The sequence below is a fragment of the Oryza glaberrima genome, chromosome 8 (genome assembly GCF_000147395.1).
Source record: "Oryza glaberrima chromosome 8, OglaRS2, whole genome shotgun sequence".
Taxonomy (NCBI): Eukaryota; Viridiplantae; Streptophyta; class Magnoliopsida; order Poales; family Poaceae; genus Oryza; species Oryza glaberrima.
The window spans coordinates 4,370,948-4,393,606 of NC_068333.1; the positions used below are offsets into that span (position 1 = coordinate 4,370,948).

At 38.9% G+C, this 22,659-nt stretch overlaps 2 protein-coding genes and 1 pseudogene across 2 annotated transcripts; 2 read left to right on the forward strand and 1 right to left on the reverse strand.

The window, feature by feature from the left end:
* Positions 1–899: 899 nt before the first annotated feature.
* Positions 900–6,235, reverse strand: LOC127782782 (tyrosine--tRNA ligase 1, cytoplasmic-like; annotated as a pseudogene).
* A 318-nt stretch (positions 6,236–6,553) lies between these two features.
* LOC127783155 (pentatricopeptide repeat-containing protein At3g59040) lies at positions 6,554–10,874 on the forward strand. Its single transcript, XM_052310394.1, has 7 exons — positions 6,554–6,698; positions 7,368–7,686; positions 7,823–8,113; positions 8,962–9,210; positions 9,289–9,413; positions 9,932–10,030; positions 10,113–10,874. The coding sequence occupies exons 1-7, from the start codon at positions 6,637–6,639 to the stop codon at positions 10,792–10,794; spliced, it is 1,827 nt and encodes a 608-aa protein (XP_052166354.1). The 5' UTR covers positions 6,554–6,636; the 3' UTR covers positions 10,795–10,874.
* A 6,696-nt stretch (positions 10,875–17,570) lies between these two features.
* LOC127782000 (uncharacterized) lies at positions 17,571–19,991 on the forward strand. The gene is made up of 4 exons (XM_052309074.1): positions 17,571–17,778; positions 18,324–18,513; positions 18,910–19,153; positions 19,374–19,991. Exons 2-4 carry the CDS (start codon positions 18,345–18,347, stop codon positions 19,495–19,497), a joined length of 537 nt encoding a protein of 178 aa, XP_052165034.1. The 5' UTR covers positions 17,571–17,778; positions 18,324–18,344; the 3' UTR covers positions 19,498–19,991.
* The last annotated feature ends 2,668 nt before the right edge of the window (positions 19,992–22,659 follow it).

The window sequence follows — 22,659 nt, forward strand, 5'->3', positions numbered from 1 at the left end:
GCAAAATGGAAGCGGTGATCATTTGATGCTACAAGACACAGCTGCATATGTCGTCGTTCGGCACAGATAAGGAACCTTATCACTACACCTATAAACTTGATATGCTCCTAACTTTGTTTCTACCTCCAAAGAAGTTTAGGAGTTAATGGGAATCTCATTAGGACCTGAATTAGTTTCTACAAAAATCATGTAAGGTCCCCACATTTCATGTTGAAGTCTCTCTCTCTCTCTCTCTCTCTCTCTGTGTGTGTTTTTTTCACTCCACCATATGTTTGCACCAGAGTTCTCCATGTGTTGAACGTGCAGATATTTAAACCACAAAACTCGCCTACTGCTGATTCTGAGACGCACAGAAGCTTACAGAAAGCATCAATTATGATTGAGACCTTAATCAATTATTACTCTTTTTGTAAAAAATAATAAATCCTAGCTACGAATCTAGATACGTATATGTCTAATTTGTAGCTAGGATTTTTTTTTATTTATGAATAGAGGCGTACTGAATAGTACAGGTGTCACTCTCACAGTGTCAGAGTAGTGGATGAGCTTCTCACCTGCAGAGTGTACTCCCTCCGTCCTATAATAGATGTCGCTTTGATTTTTTTCTTGTAATGCTTGACCATTCGTTTTATTTGAAAAATTAGTGCAAATATAAAAAAGAATAAGTTGTACTTAAAATACTTTTGATAATAAAGCAAATCACAAACAAAATAAATAATAATTTTAAAATTTTTTGAATAAGACGAATGATCAAAAATTACAAATAAAAACTCAAAGCGACAAGTAACATGGGACGGAGGTAGTACATGTGAACTGTCACAGGCAAAGCTAGTAAAGTTTAGAAACAACCACAAACTCAAAAAGTCACAGTACAGGTATGAGTTGTGAGCATCTCTGCCTGAAGCTGACATCCATATTTCTCATCTCCACAAATCTCATACTGTCCTAGAGCCTAGAAATGTGCTTCACAAGTGCAATCACGACACTTCAATCATAGAGCAAAGTAATTGGTATTCTGCTCCCTATCTAATATTAAAATCTTTATCTACATCTATATCTATAACTATATAATATGACTATGTCAAGATCTAATCTTCAGTTTGTGTTTATCATATTACACATTTCTCTCACCTAAAATTAGCTGCTTTGCATTGAAATCAGTAAAGTTTTCTAAAAGAGGAGTGTATTTAAGCAAGGCCTTTGTACAATTGTGGGTCGAGTATATACAACTCTTTTAACTTCCTACTAAAAATGTGCCAATCTGCTAAGTCAGCCCAACAGTTTAGGTGTCCTTTGCCTGCTCAATCGGATTTTGGCTAGCCTCCAACGTGAGACACGTCTATAATTTAGCATTTAGCTTCCTCTTCACTATCTTCCTTTTTCGGAAGACCTTATTCACTATTGACCTCGCTGTAGCCCTGCAAGGATAATTATTTCCGTGATTTTAACTCGCAGTTTAGAATTGGCAAATAACAGATGAACTTAAGACCAACAGACATAAAATTGCAGTTCAAGTCAATTAGTTAACTAATACATTTCCCTGTTTTCTTGTATGATTTTTTTAGCAGATTTGACCAGGGATATAGTACACTACCATACTGTCATCATCTAAACAGATGCACTCTAGCTCAGGACTAACTAGTACTCTACTAGTGCCATGCCAAATAAATCTGTAAATCTGGAACCACTTCCCTAATCACAAAGGTGCACCAAGACAAGCATGTGACATCAAGATGGAAGGAGGAATTTTCCGAAATTCAAAGAGATATTAGAGGATAGGGTTACAGGGAAGGCAACTGGGTCTCCTCAGCCAAAGCTAGACCTTACAAAAGTGACAGCCAGTACAAAGAAGAGAAAGTACATTATATATAGTCCGTACCATCGACAAAGCAAAATTTTTACGACATGCCACTGTTGAATTCAAGCTCTACAGTATGCCATCAATTAACTCATTTCCTTACTTATATGTCATCGCCGTTGGTCAACAGTTAGTCGACATCAGTTAAATAAGGAAAGGGTCAACTTTGCCACTAGCACACAATATATTTTCTGATACTATCAGCCAACAATTCTCTTATTGTTTCCAAAATAAAACAAGGCTATTGTAGGCATTATGAAAAAAATGGAATCAGCAGTTCACTATGGAGATGGCATATAATGAAGAAAACGGATTAATCAATAGCACATTGTAGAATTCAACTTCGTCAATGGCATATAATAGAATCTTTCAAGAAAAAATAACAGAATCTAGGCAGTTATAAATGCGACTTATCTCTTTCCAACTAGATCACAGTAAAATTGTAACTAAGAGTTCCGAGTTCTGACCAACATGTAGCTATTCATGATTAAGTGTGATTCTGATTTAATGTCAAATAGAGTGGACAAGATATTACCTTAACTGTATCACGCAAGAATTTGGCTTCCTTGTTGTTTTCAAAGTGCTCACGGACAGGCTGAAATTATGAGAAATTGGTAAGGTGAGGTAAAACATAAGCAACTGGACAAGTGGTCAAACGGACTGAGACACTTTGGAAGTTATCATTAAACACATCATGGATGCTATCCTTAAACACAGCATGGATGTCTAATGGAAAACCACATTGCCTACCATACAGACAAAAAACACCCAACCAACAAAGCTTGGGTAGAGCCAGATGTAGTTCACAGGGGATGGAAAAGAAACATTACTTTCAATATTTGGTTTATCGCTTCTTTCAGAGCAGGCTTTACATCAGCAGGATGCAAGGAACCACTCTCATAGTCCATGACTAGTTCTTCCACGCTCATAAATGTCCTGTAAAATAGAAAGTGTTACACATTTACAAATTATACACTATTATTAAATAACAAACGTTTAATAGACTTTTTTCCCCTGAACGACAGTAGAGTTTTTTTAAAAGGATTATTACTTGTTTCCACCATTTTTAGCCTTCCGGACCACCTCAAATTTGCCAAACCAAGGAAAAATGATGTATTTTATGTACTCAATACATGGATTTCCCTTGACAATCTTTGGAGGGCAGAAAGCCTGTTTTATCTTTAAATCTATCTCAGCCTGCAACACATTAAAGTCTGTTAATAAGCAGCATATTTTTGTTGACAATGAATTAATGTCAGTTTAACAGAAGGATTTTTTTTTAGAAAATGGGATAAACCCGGCCTCTACATCCAATCGGATGTACACAGCCAAGTTTAACAGAAGGATGAATGGACCGTGCTATATAGTGACAGAAACATCAAAGAAAACAGGAACTGAACTATACAGCAAAACAGCATATGCAGAAGCTTACTAGTAAGCAGAACATTCTTGTAGCGCATGCAGCATCAGCCCATTAGAATGGTAAGTAAATAATATTAATTGCAAGCTTGTTTGTAAAGACTTAATAATAGTGAAATTAATCGTTCCATGCCTACAAGTAGACTCAACTCAACCAGCGAAAGACAAAGTAAACACAAAGCTGTCAATATTATCATAATATTTTTCTTTTGTTGAAGAATTAAGATCTTCAAGATCTGAATGGAAAAATATGTGGTGTGTTTTGATTTGGCACTTTCATCAAAATTAGACTCTGGCCATTAATTTCTCATACAACATATTTGTCAAGATAGAAAACCATGTAAAAGCACTTTGAAATATTGTATTGGTACTTTACTAATTGGTTAAGACATACAAAGTTTGAAATTTTTAAATACATGCATACATTGTAAAATTGGACAGAGTGAGTTCCTATATAAATAATGTCCACAGTCGACTGCATTTCATCATCCACCCCCTAATCTTGGACATTCTTTGTTGCATAAAAGCCTTCAAAATTTTACTTTAGTTTGACAGGACAAATATACAAAATCCCATTGCATGATCATATCGATGTAGTATGTTTTGTTTGCATATAATTTGGGGACAATGGCTTTACAGGTACTACTAAATATATATCAGGACTGACACTGCAAAATAAGACCTTTGTTTTGTTTTTGTGTATTTTGAGGACTCCAAGAGACTGAAGAGAGGAACATCTGCATAAAGTGGAAATAGCACTATACACATATAAAAAAAGACTACTTGGTAATGGCAGGATTAAAACCTTCTCATCATCCATGAAGATGGCTGATGCTGGATCACTAGCAGACATCTTGTTCTGCCCTTTCAAGCCAGGGAGCAAGTCTATGATTCGTTAAGAAAAGAAAAATAAAAACATCATGACCAAATCTCCATGAATCTGTGAGAATTATGCTGTAGCTCTTGTTGGTGTGAGTATTATGTTCCATGGTGCCCTTGTAGTTGTTGATGCCTTATAACTTGGTAAATGGAAGGTAAATGTGTAGGTAATACACAAATCCTCATTTTGGCAAATTCAAAAAACTAAATAAAAACAGGACAAAATAAGGATACAGTGTGACAGAATAATTGGCTTCTTTTCCTGTCTGTTATCAGAATACGTTGTTGCTAGCTTGTTGACCTCATGCTGATCCATGCCCATCTGACAAATGTCTGCCTAGAAAAGGAAACATTCAACCAGAATCATAATTATATAGACTGCATGTGGGTTTAACCTAAACAGAACTGTTGGGAAAAATCCTATTACTACAAAGAATATGTTGTAATATTCAGTGCAGACAAATCAAATTTAATCTGGAAATATCATAACTAAATACATATCTGCAAGTACTATATGGCCTAGAAACATCTTATCAACATTAGCAAGAGACATCACTCTGCTTGTCCATGACTTCCCACAAACTGATTTAATTAACAGTGGTATGTTAAACAATGGTTTAACCGTTAATTTTCCATCTTCTATAATAGAACCTGGGAATCTCTTATATGGAAAAAAGAATTTAACAGTGGTATGCATTCTTATACTTGTTTATCTGGATTTTCTTTGGTCGTATATAATCCTTTGAAATGACTTGAGATATATATAACAGATTTGCTTAGATCCTCTTACTAAAAGAACTGCACAAGACCAACATGGGTATTAGTGTCCATGAATTCCCAAACGAATGAACCATTGAAGATTCTTACCTCTAGGAAGAATATGCCAGCACACTGCATGCAAGGGTTGAAGAACTGGGCAGTAGGCTTTTTGCATTCCCTGAGCTCCCTTTGACCCATAATTTGAAACATATGCACACAATAAGTAAGAATACAAACTGACTTGCATTTTGTAAAATAATAGGAACACAGACGATCGCCTAAGCTATTGTCAGTTCCAAGATTTTCTAGCAGATAAATGCCATGTAATTATTGCTATTCTTAAAAGTGCAAAAATGAGAAAATACCTCACAACTCCAATCTTGCGGTGTGTGCTAATACCCATGACACGTGGCCAATATTCATCTGCCCGACTATTGATCTCAGCCGATGAACAAAGAAATTCTACCCCATCATGGTTTATACCAATGGATTTCCAGACCTCTATCATGTAGCGGCCAACAGTCTGGATTTTTTCCATGTCACCTCCCAGCTTGTTGTTCAGGAAGGCAGACCAATCATCTATCCAGATTTTTACTCTGCATCCAGCTTCTACCATTTTTCTCACATGTATTGCTTTCAAAACACCCTGCCAGGTGAATAGGTGAATAGGTGATAACAATAAGATGCACAGCCAAAAATTTAGGAGTAATTAGTAAAAAAACAAAACAAAATTCACCCTTCCAGCATGTATAAAAAAATAAAAATAAAATCAGCAACCAGCTCCATCCGCCACAAAATTCTCCAAATTGAAAATGCAATCGATCCAACAGGAAGCAACCACCCGGGAGATTGAACACGCAATTAAGCAAGCAAGCACACTCACCTGGGCAATGGTCATGCGGTCGCAGGGCAGGAAGCTGTCGTAGCAGACGGGTGGGGATTCCCCCGCAGCAGCAGCCGGAGCTCCTCCTCCGTGTCGCACTCCTCCGCGATCCCTAGCAGCGTCGCAACCCTCTCCTCCTCGCCGCCCATCCCCATCTCCTCCGCCGCCTCGCCCCTGCAGACCAGCAAATCACTCCAATAAATCCAATGCACAAGCAAAAGCAACAGCTAGGGTTAGTAGGGATCGATCGAGAGCGCCGGTTGATCTCACCCCGGGAGGCCACCGGAATCGGCATCGCCGGCCATCACGGCGGAACGGAAGATAGCTAGAGTAGGGTTTTGGCTTGGGCTTGCTCAGGCGATCAAGCAGGGTACGAAGAAACAGCAATGGCGCACGGATAACCCTCCCGCGCGAGCCTCCTCGCCGCCCGCCGTCGTTGCTCGCCGCCGGTCTACGGCTTCGCCGGCGCCGCTCGCCGCCGTCGGGAACGGAACGGCTTTTATACCGTTGCTTTTAGATTCGTGCCCACACGTGGCTCGAATCCGAGAGGGACAGCGTCCTGAGGAGTACTAGTATTTGGAAGCTTGGGCCGTGACCCATGAAATAACCAATCTTGGGCTAGTTCGGCCTGCACGTGTGGGGCCCATGTGGGGCCCATTATGTGTGTGGCTGACAGGTGGGCCCCGATGCATCTCCGAAAAGATCCTAATCCTCGTGGGGTTTAAGACGGGGAGAGAGAAGGGGAGGGAGGGGCTCGCTGTCTCATCACTCTGTAACCGATAAGGCTGCCGCCATTGCTGCTGCTGCTGCTGCTTCCGCCGCGTCGCCTTCTCCGGCGATGGAGGCGGCGGCGGCGATTGGAGGGGCGCGGTCCCCGCTCTCCTTCTCCTCCAGCCTCTGGTAAGCGCGCGCGCGCCCTCCTCCTCCTCCTCTCGCAGTAGCTCCCACTAGGCTCGCGCGGCGGCGCGGCGACTCGTGTTGAATTAGGGGGTTGGAGGTGGGGCTTTGGTGGGTTTGGGAGCTCGAATTTATGGGTAATGAGGTTTTTGTGCTGTGGTTTGCGGCAATTTCGGAAGAGGGTTTGGTGGATAAGGTCCCTGGGGATTTTTCTGTGGGCATCGTGGAGAGTGTGTGTGGTTATGTGATGTCCATTCAGGGTTGTTATCGCTAGGTTGTAAGTCTTTGGGTTCAATATGCTCCATTGCTCCAATATGTCATTTGATTTGAGGAAGCCGGTAAGCTTCGGTTTCTTCAAGCCTGTTTTGGCATGGTGGCAGTTAGTGATCACGACATGTGACGGTATCATGTGAATTGGGGTAAAGAATAAGGGGAAAGCATAACCTCTGGTTATTGAGCACGAGAGATAGCCTGTTATTGTACAAGTAATTCGATAGATTTACATCATTTCTTACTTACTCAACATCAGTAAATTTGTTGTAGTCCACTTGTCTATAGTTATCTATGTGATAGTATGACTTTTGTTGTGTTGCCTTTTCTTTTCATTTCGTTTTCTCACTTGATTACTGTTTCCTTGTATGATTCCGTTTGAAATATCTTTTATGCTGTCAGCAATGCAAAAGTATCCTGTGGTTTAGCTCTTCACAATGTGAAGATCAAGAGCAGTCGAAGGCTTGAGGTGGTTTGCCATGGAATGTTGACAACCAGAAAGTTCATGCAGAAGAAGAAGAAAGAGGAGGTATATAAGGATGCTGCTGATGAAGCAGAGCAGAAGAATTGGAGGATGATGATGAGGGAGATAGAAGAGTCAGGATCAGCTGTCTCCATTCTGAAGACTCAGCGAAGCAAGAAAGAACCACTGCCAAGGGATGCTGTTCTTGGAACTCTTATGCGGTTCAAACAGCTCAAGAAATGGAACCTGGTCAGCGAGGTATATTCTCTTGCAGTATATTATCCAATATGAAGCTGTCCTGTTGACTAACTAGCTAGCTGCTATTGTTTCATCTACAATAGAATGTGATTTGAAGAGTTCATAAATATTTGAATTTCTATGCCTCATTTTTCAGATTCTTGAATGGCTACGCACACAACATTGGTGGAACTTCAGTGAGATGGACTTTTTGATGCTTGTTACGGCCTATGGAAAATTAGGAGATTTTAGCAGAGCGGAGAGGGTCCTGAAGTATATGAACAAGAAAGGTTACAAACCAAGCGTGATATCTCAGACTGCACTGATGGAAGCATATGGAAGAGCCAAGCAGTATCGTAAGGCTGAAGCAGTGTTTCGCAGGATGCAAACATCAGGCCCTGAGCCATCAGCTGTGACATATCAAATCATTTTGAAATCTTTTGTTGAGGTGAGCATTTAATCTACCTTGCCATCCAATCTAAAGTCTTGTGATTTAGCCAGTGAAACACATGAGAATGTAGGACCATATATAATCATTAATCTTTTGTCAGATTGAATGTTAACAAGTCAGTCTACTATGATTTATCATAAGACATGAAACTTTAACATTTTTGTTTGATAAATGTTTACAATTTTGTGAACTCTTTTTGGTGTAACCTCAAGGAGTACCTGGCAGCAGGTGGTTGGTTACTTGGTTGGGGGGCATAATATGATCCCCCCCCCCCCCAAGGTGGCACACCATATAAATAAACACACTCACTGAAGCTTTTTCACAATAATGTTGTGTTTCAGACTTCCTGTGCATAGTATAGTTGGCATTTACGGATTTACTTGCATGCTTGCCTTGTCTCATGTGTCCTTGGTGTGGGCGTAAGAGCTCTGAATTTTATATGGTGTACATGCACCAATCCTGTAGAGAATTCATCTGTACATGCTCCAATCAAATGATCACCAATCCTGTAGAGATCTCATGTGTACATGCTCAAAATCAGATAGATTTGTGATATGCTATAGTGTCTCGACCATAAATGTCATTTTCTGCAAAAGTCACTTGTTGCTCTGATCCCATCCTGTTGCACACTCCAAGCATCGATAGTGCCTGGTGCCTCTTTGCTGACATCTCATTGAATCCTTTATAAATTATTTATCTCTTGTATTCTGGTCATTGTCCTAAATACTGCTCCGCGGTCGTTTCAACTTATCTTAGACACAAACAAAATTATTTGTTATGATTATAGCATCTCCCTTAATTCCTCTACATTTGTCCATAACAATTGTGCTGGTGGTTGCTGACAGGGTGACAAATACAAGGAAGCTGAAGCTATTTTTGAGGACCTTCTTAATGAGAAAAGAGCTTCTTTTAAGCCTGACCAGAAGATGTTTCATATGATGATTTATATGTACAAGAAAGCTGGCGACTATGCCCAGGCTCGGAAACTATTTGCTCAGATGTCAGAGAGAGGAATCCCTCTATCAACAGTCACCTTTAATAGTTTGATGTCATTTGAAACAGATTACAAGGAAGTTTCAAGTATTTATGATCAGGTACATCCCCAGCTTAAGTGCACAATCAAGTATATCTATATTTTTTGTTCCTTTCTTTAACGAATTCTATAACTTTAGATGCAAAGAACTGCGCTAAAACCAGATGTTGTGAGCTACTCCCTGCTCATCAAAGCTTATGGAAAAGCTAGAAGGGAAGAAGAAGCATTAGCAGTTTTTGAAGAGATGCTTGATGCAGGAGTCAGGTTCAATCTCCTTTAAATATTTTCTTGGGTTGATACAATTTAAGCATTGATCCCTTTGTTGGACTCCCTGTAATCATGAACATATTTTTTGGCCAAATTGGTTAAAGCCTTAGTGTTTAAGCTGTGAGCTCTAAGGACATCTGTTAGCCATGTGAAGTTTCAGATAACAGTGTTTTGATCTGATCATACTTTTAGCAACATATTTCTCTCATTCTTTTTTGTGTTAAGTGAAAATATGCCACTCGTAAGCACATTAAATAGTTTTTTGCTATGTACCAATGACATGTTATGTGATGCATTAGCAATTCATGTCAAGCAATGTGCCATCAAAATTTTTGTAACCAAAGGGAACTAGTTTGTATTTTCTTTTCCATGAAAGCAAGTCAATACTCTGTTACATCCAGAACTTAGAAAAAAAAACAACTTTTGACAAAGAATATCTGCTTGAGATCAGTATTTTTCTGTAAAAGATATTCCAAAACATTCTAATGGTGGTCAATTTGATGTTAACTTTCCAGGCCAACACGCAAGTCGTATAACATTTTGATTGATGCATTTGCAATATCTGGATTGGTAGAAGAAGCTCATACAGTTTTCAAGGCCATGAGAAGACACAGGTACAAATTTTATCTGTCGACTTAAATTTCAAGACTAATTGAACTGTAGGTTTCTCACCTTAACACATTTTTTGCTTTGCAGGGTTGAGCCTGATCTCTGTTCTTACACAACAATGGTCTTAGCTTATGTGAATGCTTCTGACATGGATGGGGCTGAGAAATTCTTCCGCCGGATTAAAGAGGACGGTTTGAAGCCAAATGTTGTTGTTTATGGAACTTTGATGAAGGGCTACTCGAAATTAAATAATGTTGAGAGAGTAATGAGAGTGTACGAGAGAATGCGGATGCAGGGTGTTGAACCCAATCAGACTATTTATACTACCATCATGGATGTGCATGGAAGGAACTCTGATTTTGGAAATGCTGTCATCTGGTTCAAAGAAATGGAGGCTCGTGGGTACCCAGCAGACAAGAAAGCAAAGAATATCCTTCTTTCTCTTGCCAAAACTCCTGAAGAACAAGAAGAAGCGAATGAATTGACAGGGAATTGTGCAATTCAGCTGGAAGCAAAACCCGATGGAACAACATATGGTTTAGAAATAAATGGTACTGGAAATGAGTATAAACATGGACAAAATGATGCTGGGCATGACAGTTTGTTAGATGGCGCATGCACCACAAGTAATCGAAATGGTAAAGTCGAGGCTGGGAAAGGTCATTTTGAGGAGGTTAATGACGATGATGATGATGATGACGATGATTACGATGAAGAGTTAAATTTTGTTTCTTTCAAAGATAAGCGAGAACTAAATTTTGCCACTTGATGTTTTGATTAATGTATATCTTTATATTGCAAACTTGTGATGGCATTTCCTATACAAAGGTATCCATGCTGTTTGTGAAATGTCAAATATAGCTATTTTTATGATATTACTGTCTAGCCTTGTCTGTTTCAAGGAATGAGGCTAAAAGGTCAAAATGGTGGTTACCTGCAATGTAATTGCAGATATTTATCAGGTAAGTTTTGCTTTCCAGTTGATAGCAACTGCATCAATACAATGCTATGACAAGCATTGACTTCGTCCAATCAATTTCACTTGCTTTGCAAGTAGTATTACAACACTTGCTATGACAAGCATCTTGAAACTGCTGTAGTTAGGGATGTATTATGTCGTGGTGCTTGTTCATACATATATGTAAAGTTATTGCTTTCAACTAATTTTTAGCAGCTTAAATACTCATGTTTTTTTTACTGGGTTTTAAATACTCATGTTAGCTCATCTCTACTTGTGATAGGCTAAAATTGGAATCAGCTACTATTTATCTGTCAAAGCAACTTCTTAAAATAACTTTTGATATTTTGTGTTGTACCTCATGGGCCACTTTCTGCCTACAGAAGGCAACAAGAAAATAAGGCATTTTGATCCTATCAAGTTAAATGTTAAATAAGCAAATAAGGCACTTTGCTGCGAGGATGATATGTTGCCAGTGCCACTGACTACTAACTGTTGTTATAGGTATATGAAAAACTAGTCCTTTTTTAGATCAACTTGACATGTGGCTGTTGTTGGTTCTACCCGTATCCATTCTGACCTTTTTTATCTTCGCATTCTGCTCTTTTATGAATTTCCCATATACTTTTCTTGAAATTGAGATACAGTGTTGCAGTTAATAATGGAATACTATTCTTAGAATTGAAGTCTACTATTGTGATATCTATTCACTATTTACTGTTGTCGTGGTGAAAAGGGAACATCAAATCTAAAGATTGAATTTTATGATGACACAATTGGAACTTTCTGCCGTCCAATCTGAAGCTCCTTCCAGATTTTACTTGTTAATGTGGCTCGGCATCCAACATGTTCTAAAATGATTAATATCATATTTCTCTGGTTCTTCTTGTCATACTGTAGCACAAATTAATAGCTAGAGTGATAAAACACCTGGGTTAAAATTACAAAATGGTAGTAGTACTCTGCGTGCACAACTAGTTCAATTTTTTTTTTCCTTTTTGGGACTCAAATTGTTGCTTAAATACATCTTTGTTCTTCCTCTCTGCTGATGATTCCATGCTTATTCTGGATAAACATTCTGGTTTTAAAATCTAACAGTAGTTCCACTTTCTTTCCCTCTTGCTCACTATCCTGAACAGGTTTTTCATAAACCTGAAAAGGACAGCTTTGAGTGAATTTTCCAGGAATTCTCCTCTGATCTCCAGCAAGATCTTGCTAATATGCTTGACAGCAACATGCTGCATGCACCCTGCCTCTTCGATCCTGGTTGGGGCATGATCCTACCCATCACTGATCATCTCAACTGTTTGCGGATCAAAATCTTGCCTCTCCTCTGACTGATAATCATAATCTGTAGGAAAGATATGCAGCGATGTGGGGACACTTGCTGTTATGTGCCGCTGCAGCTTGCCTGGCGGTCTTGCTGTCAAGCGTGTGTTGACCACCTGAGCCGGTGAGGATTCTCACCGGTTGCTGTCGATCGTGTGTTGAGCACTTGAGCCGGTGAGGATTCTCACCGGCCGAGAGCTGGCACATTGAATGGCATATCAGTTGCCATCACTGTACCATGTTGCCAAGGTTAAATGGTTTTGTTTTTCTCTCTCTTTCTTATGCTAATGCATAATATTTTACGCTTTGTTACTGTATTTTTTTTTTAATTCCTTATTGCATGAGCTTTATCTTGCTTATTGGTTAGTTGATGGAAATATGGAATACATCAACAGACCCACAGCAAATACAATTTATGGCCATAGAAAAGGATGACTTATTGGTTACTAACTTAGAAGGAACTGAATGGAGCTTAGCTCAGTTGGTAAGATATGTGGGATGATACTAGTTTGTACAGTTCATGTTATAGTTTATTTTGCTCATGTTTAAGAATTCATGTCCTTGATTGTAAGTTGATAGTTCCTCCTTGTATTCTCACATTCTTCAACTGAATTAGAGAAAATTGCAGATATAGCAAAAAGTTTCACTTGGGTCCATAACTTGAAATAATGTGTAGGTCACTCAGCCCACTTAAGTCTGTTATCTTGAACTAACTTGCAAGTCCCTAAGCCAGCAGTTGTTAACCCTAACTAGAAATCATTGTACCATGCATCTTCTTAAACTGTACAAAAGCTAAAACAAAACCAGGACACAAGCATATACATGGCAGCCTCTGGCACCAATAGATCAAAACTCACAAGAGACAAACTGACACCACACCTCAGTGACCTGTCTTTATCAGCTCATTCATTACAAAAAGGTGAAGAAAACAACCTCCTCTGTCGCAATGCGGCTGCCCTTGCCATGAGGGTACCTGACCACTCCATTGTCTACTTACCCTACAAACAATTCTACAGTTAGGTGTATTTCTGTATAATATTAAAAATGATAGAAAAAATGTTTAACACCTAGTGCATATTTGGTTCTGTTTCGGGTACAAGGATTTTGCAGCCTACCATTTACAGTTTTGCATTTTTGGATGCTGTGGTTCCTCTGCTCTTAGGTGGTAGGCTATATGCGATACTCAAATACTGAATGATGCACGCATGCTTATTATTGTGATGATTCTTACAGTAATTCTGGTGATTTTAAAAATAAAAATAGATTAATGAATATAGTTTGATGTGTTGAATGAAAACAAGAGGAAAAAATTGGGAGTTAGGCGGCATCAGCTCATCTTTTTCTTGATCATACACTTGCATGGTTAGAATAGTACCCGGTCATATCAATATGCATGACCAGAGCAGTACAAATTACAAAATTACATGTCTTAATTTCTCCCTTGGTGTGCATGTTCATCTTCTGATTGAGGTGTATTGTTTGTTTCTAGCCTTCATTGTCTGTTCATTTATTATTCACAAAGTTCCTTTTCAGGGAATGTAATTCCAATTTCTCCATTCATGACCACTTGAATTACCCATGTGAAAAATACACTTGAATAATTAACTGAGCATAGGCTATATAAAGCCCACCCAGGAGACCTCATGGGAGCAGCCAGAACACAAGCCACACGCCCACACTGAACAGAAACCAAATGCCCCCTTGAACTAGCTTTTTTCCCCTATTCTACACTCTTCTTCCCTCCTTTTGTATATTCTTATACAAATTTAGCTTAGGAAGTTTTAAATTGCTACTATAGAAATGGCTCAACTCGCTGCCCGAATCACAATGGAGGTTGCGCCACCGAAGCTGTCATCGATCATCAGGCGCACCAGGCTCCCGAGGAGACTCGACACGATCATGGAGGATGACAGGGAGGCCATGGAATCACCAAGGGCTCCTCCTCGCAGCACAAGCTATGCCAAGGAGGTTGTCGACACCTCAATGCACTGCACCAAAAAGGGGGTATTCCTTGCCTCGATGATGAAGGCAGGGTGCCTGAAGATTAAAGCCTAGTTTGGTAGGAAACATGGAGTTTCGGGCGGTCTAGTCTTGCTCTCTTTTTTTTGTTTGAGCAGATTGTGCATCCGTGATATTTCTTGAGTCTTTTCGTTTTCGCAACGTTAGTGTTTTTTACTAGTTTACTCTGTGCAGTGCCAAACAAGAGTTGTTTGGTGCCAATTAGACCTGGTCGTGTTTGAGCAGAACGTACCATGGTATCGAATAAATGGTCTCTTTGATGTGGTGAAAGTTAATAAGTTTGTTGATTTCGGGAGTTACATATATTTTTTTTATACAGATTGGGAGCCATTGTTGTTTAACGGTACCAGCTAAAAGTTGCTCTTCACCTTTCTTTTTTATGGATGAACAATATTATGCTTTTTTTACATGGAATGATCACTGGCAATGGTTCATGCTGAGCACAGATTGAAAACAGTTGTGCGGACAACTATCTTGGTCAAATTGTTCAGTTGTTATTAAGAGAACATGGGCATTTCTACTCATGTTCTGGCTTCTGAGACTCCTCTTTCATCTCTGGCTTGGTGCTGATGTACATAGGTATATTTTGATCACAAGGTTTGCATGTTATTTGACCACATGATGAAATTTCCACACAATTTGCCAATTTTGGTTGTTATGCATCTTTGTCATATAAAAAGAAATTTGGATTTTACCTTCTTGAACATTGTCGAACTTTTTTACCATGAGTACCGCTTGTCCTTTGAAGATTATATATGAGTGATTTTTTTCCCTTTTTGGGGAAGTTCAGGTGAGTGTTTCCAGTGTTCTGTTATTGGACTCCAAATGTCGATTACATAAAATTGGGCACAAAGAAACTAGTACTTCCTCCGTTTCATAATGTAAGTCATTCTAGCATTGCTCACATTCATATAGATGTTAATGAATCTAGGCACACATATATGTCTAGATTCATTAACATTAATATGAATGTGGGAAATGCGAGAATGACTTACATTGTGAAACGGAGGGAGTAATTAAACTAATTATTGACTCATTTCCCAGTTTAAGTCAATGAAGTATTATGTACTGAGCATTGACAACCCTTCATGTCATTGAAATTGACCTGTATCTCTTGTTGGTTCCACCAGCCTTCATGACTTGTATATACTCACTGTGCTGTTTCTGAATTTTCATATGCTGAATTGAGATATTCTGCTGCAATGGTTACGATTCTTGAAATTGATGCGTATTATTGCAAGAGTTACTCCCTGATTACTATGTACGGATAAGATTTATGGTGAAGATGGAATTCCATGATGAAAGCTGGAATTTTCTGCCATCCAATCTGGAGTTCTTTGCAGATTTTCCTTGTCAATTGGAAATGAACTGCTAAGATGCATATGCTAATGTGAATCAGCACCCAACATGTATTAAAATGATTAATTCGCATATCCCCCTGTTTTTTTTCCCTTGTCATAGTATGTTACATGAATTAATGGCTGCAATTTAGTGGGTTAATTTCACAGATTGATGGTATTCATCCCTAAGCCAAACTACTACATTACAGCCTCTAAATTTTCTTCTTCTTCTGGTGATGTTTCACCCATTTTATTCTCTGTTCACTCCGGTTTACATATTAGTAGCATCGTTCCGTACTTCCATGTTGCTCCTCATGTTCTCTATCCTGAATATTTTTTCCACAAACCCGAAAACCAAAAAAAAAAAGGAACCCTTCATGTAATTCATGGGAAATTTCATCTCTCATCTTCACATCATCAGCTGCTGAATCCTCCTGCAAGATCTTGCCAATCTGCTTGACAACAGTAGGCATTGCAGCATTATGCACCCAGCATCTTCCATCCATCATCCAATCATCTCACTGTTCGCATATCAAAACCTTGCATCTAGAATGCAAGCGGGCTGACCCATAAACCTATCTATATATTAAATAAAAAGTTATCCACGGGTTTTCACACCATGGCTCGGCTTACAACTGGATCAACCCATAAACCCATTTATAGATCAAATTGGTAGGTAACCCGCGAGCCAATCCACGGGTTACTAACTAATTTGACCTTTAAACAGGTTCACGGGTTGCCCGCTTGCATCCCTACTTGCATTCCCAGTCTCCAGCCACTGATGTGACAATTAGAATGGAATGCTTCTGTTGTGTGCTGCGGCTGCAGTTTTGGTCGGCGGTCATGCTGTCGAGCGTGTGTTTTTGACTATTGAGCGCCAGCTGAGACCTGGCACGATGGGTGGCAATGAGAGCGATGCTTGTGTTGTGCCTGGTGATCAAATGCTTTTGTTTTTGACTCGTTTCCTTTTCTTTTTCTTAGTTTAAAACATGAAAAGGTCTTGTATTGAGGAATTCAGCATCCGCGGCGTTTAGATGATGGATACATAGGCCCTGTTTGGAAGCTAGTTTGGTTTTAAATTCCTCGTAGTTTTGAGCACCTCCAGGTGCATCGAACCAGCTAGGATCTACAATATAAACCATTTCAGTTTGGTTCAGTTTGACATATGGTATGGTACTTTCTTCGGGTTATGGCATTCCTAATGTATAATATCCATGCACATGATTATAAGTAGGATCAACTATAAATATTCTCTTATTTTTCTTATTTTTTCCTACATCTCCTAATTATATTTTCATTTAAATTGGATTCAACCGTTGAATGCATTTTTTTCTCCCCTAATGCAATAATATCTAACCTTGGTTTGCATGTAAGCTATGTCCAATTAAAACTTTCATTTTGTCAGTGTTACAATATTGTTCCTCCTATATACATGCCCGCTGAGAATACCGTGTACTTCTTATATGGAAGGGTATACCTAAGTTTGGTTAATTCTCGAGATAAGACAAATTTCTTTCCTGGCAAAGAAAGATATCGAATGTATAGTACTAGGTCTTATTTGCTCGTAACCTACTTGGAACCCCTAGTTCTATTTAGAAAAGGGATTATCTGTCTATATAAGAGCGAGTACAATACAAGTCAGCTATAAGCACACGTGAAAGAGAGAAGGAAAGCGGGCTACATATTTATAGCCATATGTAGCACGTAGTGTAGCATATGTTTATAAGTAACTATTGTATGAATAAACTATTAGATTGACTATAGATGAATTGGAGCTATTAGTTGGCTATTTTATCAAACTTGCTCTAAATTAAATAAGAATCCTCATATAAAAGAAGAGTATCAAATCATAAGTGGTGCTATAGCCACGTCAGCCAAAATAAAACTAGCCGCAACGCAAGGCGACCAAAAATAAAAAATAAAAAAAAAAATGATCGCCTCTCCCACCCATTTCTCCCCCGTCTCGCATTCCATCGCCCACTCGATCAGCCGCAGCCGCAGCCGCGAACCCTAGGCGGCGTCGCTGGATCGGGAGATGAGATCCCTCTGGTGGTCTACACCCACCCCGTCCTGAGCTCGCTCTCGCTCCCGCGCTGTCTTCGGTGAGGTACGTACGATGAACAAAGAACAAACCCCTAAATTGCTCTTTCTATATGCGATTTCTAGAGTATTTATTTATTTATTTATGAGGGGGGATTCCGCCGTTCTAAATTGGTGGGTCACAGGAGAGATAGGTCCGATTGTTCTCGTGGTGAAATTAATACTATGCGCTCACGTACGCTACCTCTGGATTAATTCACCATTCAAACAAAATCAAGGCAGAACAAATGGTATATATCTGCTATTTTTGTCAGCGCCAATCTGCAAATTAACAATGCTTTACATATTGGAAAGTGTCTTGCTGTTCTTCATGTTTGTCTCAGTTAGTCAGTTAGCAGCTTCTTTTTTTAATTTCTTTAGCGAAATTCGTTATATCTGGTGACATACGGACAGGGTCGACTAATATAGGTGCATGGTCGCGGCCTACTGCAATCTGCATCTGCAATTTGATTCACGGTCTATTTGGCTCCTTCGTAGAGACATTAAAAATATTGGTTGTGTTTGTATGATCAAGAGAACTTTCATCTGAACTTTGATTGGTTGTGTTCACAGTTGCTGGAGTTGAGTTTGACAATGGATCTGGAGACGGAGAATCATCTTGCTTCTTTACTCCTTGAAGAGGCACGGAGGTTGCAGTTAGAGGCTGACAGGGAAGGTGTTCACGCGTATCTGCGAAAGCCCAATGTAAGGCATCGCCCGAATTCACGGTTCCTCACAGCCACAGTTCGTGGAGTTCAACAAGGTTAGAAAAATGTTCTTTTTTTTCTCACTATCACATACTCCTGGTGCTGGATACTGTTCAATGCAGCACAACTTCTGGTTCTCTTGAATCTGTTGTTCATCATTAGATTTGCAAAATACTAAAATCTTTTGTATTGGGCTTTTTACCATGATTATGTCTTTTGTGTCATGAAATTCATACATTAAGGAGAACTGAAGAACCAGAATTTGCTAAACAACATTGTAAAAGCCATCTGTGTAAAATTGCTTCCTCTGTCTAGGAATGATCGGCCAGATAAACATTAGAGTAATAGCTAGCTCATAAGCATAGCCAATATCACATTACCCGTTCTCTTGTAAAAACGAATCAAGTGTTGTTCTGGTGTGCTGTTGAATAAAATGTGTTATTCACCTGCAGCAAACCGAGTTGTAGAGGTCAATAAAATGTGGCGAGCAAGGGAGAAGGAACTTGAATTGGAGTCTAAGACAAAAAGAAGATCTATTAATCGTGGTGACTCTAGAGGTAAAAAACGCAGGAGTGATGTAAGAAACCAGAGCTCAAGTCCAAGGATGGAACAAGATAGCACTTCTTATAATAGTTCTTACTTGGACCTGGAGGGTGCTCTAGGGGATGATGAAATAGAGATGTTCCTTCATTCGAGGTTAGTAGCGTCCATTTTTTCTTGAAGGAACTATAGAGTTGTTTTCTCATGCCCTGGTCAATTATAAAACTAATAAGCCCATTTATCTATCTTTTGATAGTCATAGCATCAAATAATTGTTTCCATGTCTCTGTTTTCTTAGAATCAAATATCCTGCATATGATTCCCGTACCAATCTTTAAGATTTGTTGACAAACAATTTAATTGTGTGCTATGCTAGGGTGAAGAGAGGACGAGGGGCCCTTGGTTCTAGGATGGATGAGACTGGTCCATATCTTAATGCTTCATCACGTAGTCAAGACAACGTACCTAGTCTTGATATAAGGGTGGAAGAAAAATGGTAACTCCAAGTACAAGGCCCAGAGAGGCCACTGTCTTTGAGATTCCAATCCACAGATGATTATTGGCATAGGGAAACAATGGATGGCGAACCATCCATCTCTGGGAAACACATGAAAAAAAGAAAGAAAAAGGAGAGCAATTCAGAGAAAAAAGATAAGGAAGAGAGAAGGAAGAAACATGAAAACAAAAAAATCTAAGCATCATCGCTCCTGCCACTATCACAGAAGCCGGCGAAGAGAATGATAGGTCTCTTGCTGAGGAACAAAAAATTGTATTGACGGTTCTTGTGACGTTAGATAAAGTTATAGTTTGGAGGTATATACTAGTATTGTGAATTAATATGAGATTCGTTTACCTCTTAGCTATTCCCAAGGACGAGAAATACACACAGAAGAAGGGGTTCATCCCTGACCCTGAAAGTGACTAGAATGTTTCACTTGAAACATGTATGGAAAGCTTAACGTCGTGCATAATGAAATGCTGTTTTTATTGTACAGATTGTTGATACAAAATCATAGGTTGCTTTCAGTTCTCTTTTTTATATAATGCATATAACATGATTAATAAACATATACATAAGTGTTATCTTTTTTGGTCTAATACCTAAAACATGATTAACATGGCAGAAGTGCTTTCTTTTTGCCTGTCGCATGATCAATATTCTTGTTTTTTATGAGATTCTCTTGGATTGTTAAACATTGTTTAAGCATGTGTTCAGAATCTTTGCAGAGCATGATTATGCAGTGTGACGAAAATGATGAAATTTCTCCAACCTGAATTCTGACAGGCACTGTCCTTAAGGTACTTAGCTTACATCAAAAGTTGTATCAACATAACAATAAGCAGATGGCTTTAGAAGTTGCTTGTCAAGCTGCTGTCATCAGATGCCTTAAAGATTTCAAGTGGTAAAGAAATATTGTTTCACCTTAATCACAATTTTTTTTCCTGGAGATGTTTGTGGCAGCAGCATTCAATTTAGGGATAATCTAGTTTGAACTGGTTATAAGTCTAGTTTAGTTGCCAGTTCAATCAGATATGAATCATGTTTGGCTCATATGGATATATACTCATAATTATTTGATGTCAAAGCTTTTTCGTTGAATTAGAAACAAAACGCACAAAGAGTAACTTATATCAAAGTGCAACTTATGCACATTAACTTGTCATGAAGGTTACTTGAGCCAGTAATAGTAATCTAGTCATTGTATTGTGCAAGTGCAACTCCAGAACCACAGCAAAATATGACCCATCTTCTGAGGATTGAGGTATGATGACAAAAACGGATTGCGGCACAGCCATTGGCACCAATGGATAAAAAAAACTCATTTGTGTTTTCTTGGTTAGCTAAGCTATTAAGGGGATATACAACATCACACCTCTTCACCATGTCTTTGTCAGGTCATTCATTACCAAAATGTGAAGAAAACATCTTTTGTTGCCATGTGACTGCCCTCACCATGAGGACACTATGTCTGCCCTACAAAGCAAGGTACGGTTCCGTTCATTCCTCTACTGCATTAAAAATTATACATAACTAAATTGATATGGAAAAGGATGCAAAAGAAGTGAAACATTTGCCCTCACATATGGGACAATGGCATGCTTGTTTTTTTTATAGTTTCTAGTTTGCGGAAACAAAACAAAAACAGAGCTGTACTTTATGTCGTACGGAAAAACAAAAGAAAAAAAATCTAAGTTGCTGCAGACATAGTCAGTATGGGCTGTTTTTGTACAAATTTGTTGTCATGTTGCTAGAATGCTAGTGCTCAGATCTATACTTTTATTGAAGAAATGTCTCTTTTGTTTACTGGTAGTTTTCATATTGAACTGTTTCTGATGATATACCATGCATCCCTCCTCCAAAGTAATGATCTCCTTTTTCACATCAACAAAAAAAAAATTGAGTCATCATTAATAATGCAAAAATAACATCTCTTTTTTTTACATATTGCTTTTAGAGAAGTTTTCAAAGGGGTAAGGGGACATGATTTTTTTAAAAAAATTGCAGACAGGGGCATAAAATTATCAGCTTGTGTAATATTATTTTGACAAAGGACTCCAGTTGAAACTAAGAGCAAATATCTCTAGGCAGACTAGGCTTCACAAACTAAAATGCATAAGCTCTTTACTTTTAGAACCTGAGTGGTTTTGTTTAGAACAGAAATGCAAGGTACTTTCCATGAGTATTCTTCTTTCAATTAATATTGGTTGACAGGAACATTGGAAAGTATAATGACACATTTTTCTTGCACGTACACTTGAATGGTTGGAATACTTCAGTCGGCAAAACCAGTATGCGTGGCCAGAACAAGTACGAGTGACATAATTACATAACTATTGAATTCTACCCAGATGACCATTTGCTTCCAGTCTTCACTATCAACTCATTCATTTTCTCCCCAAAGACTACTTCCAGACAATTAATTGTCATTTCTAGACATGACTATATCAATTTACAGCTCCAAAAAAAATCAGAGAGAATAAGCTATATAAAGCCACCCCCAGAGATCTCATGGGAGCCAAGACAAGCCACATTGAGCAAAACTCAATTGCCCCTGAGTTTGTTTTCGCTGTCTTCCTTGCTTTTTGTGTCCAAATCCAGCCTAGAAAGTTTTAAAGTTACAACCATAGATTATAGAATATGGCTCAATTCATTAGCCAAATCACAACGGAGGTTGCGCCATCGAAGTTGTCATCGATCATCAGGCGTGCTAGGCTCCTGACAATGCTTGACACCATCACGGAGGATGACAGAGAGGCCATGGAATCACCAAGGGCTCCTCCTCGCAGAACAAGCTACGACAAGGAATTTGGTGGCACCTCGGTGCACTGCACTAACAAGGAGGTCCTCCTCGCCCCAATGGTGAAAGTAGGGTGTTTGAAGATCTAGGCCTAGTTTGATATATAGGAGAGATGGAGTTTCAGGCTGTCTAATCTTGCTCTCCTTTTGATTTGAGCAGATAGCATCTATGAACTTTCACGAGTCCTTTTGTTTTCTCTACATTAGATTTACTAGTTTACTCCATGCAGTACCAAGAGAGGGAGAGAGTTGTTGCTCAGTGTCGAGTAAAGCTGCTCATGTTGGACCAGAAAGTATTGTGCAGCCTTGAATAAATGTTGTCTGTTTCATGTTGTAAAAGCTAATACTGTAATAATGCTGTTTT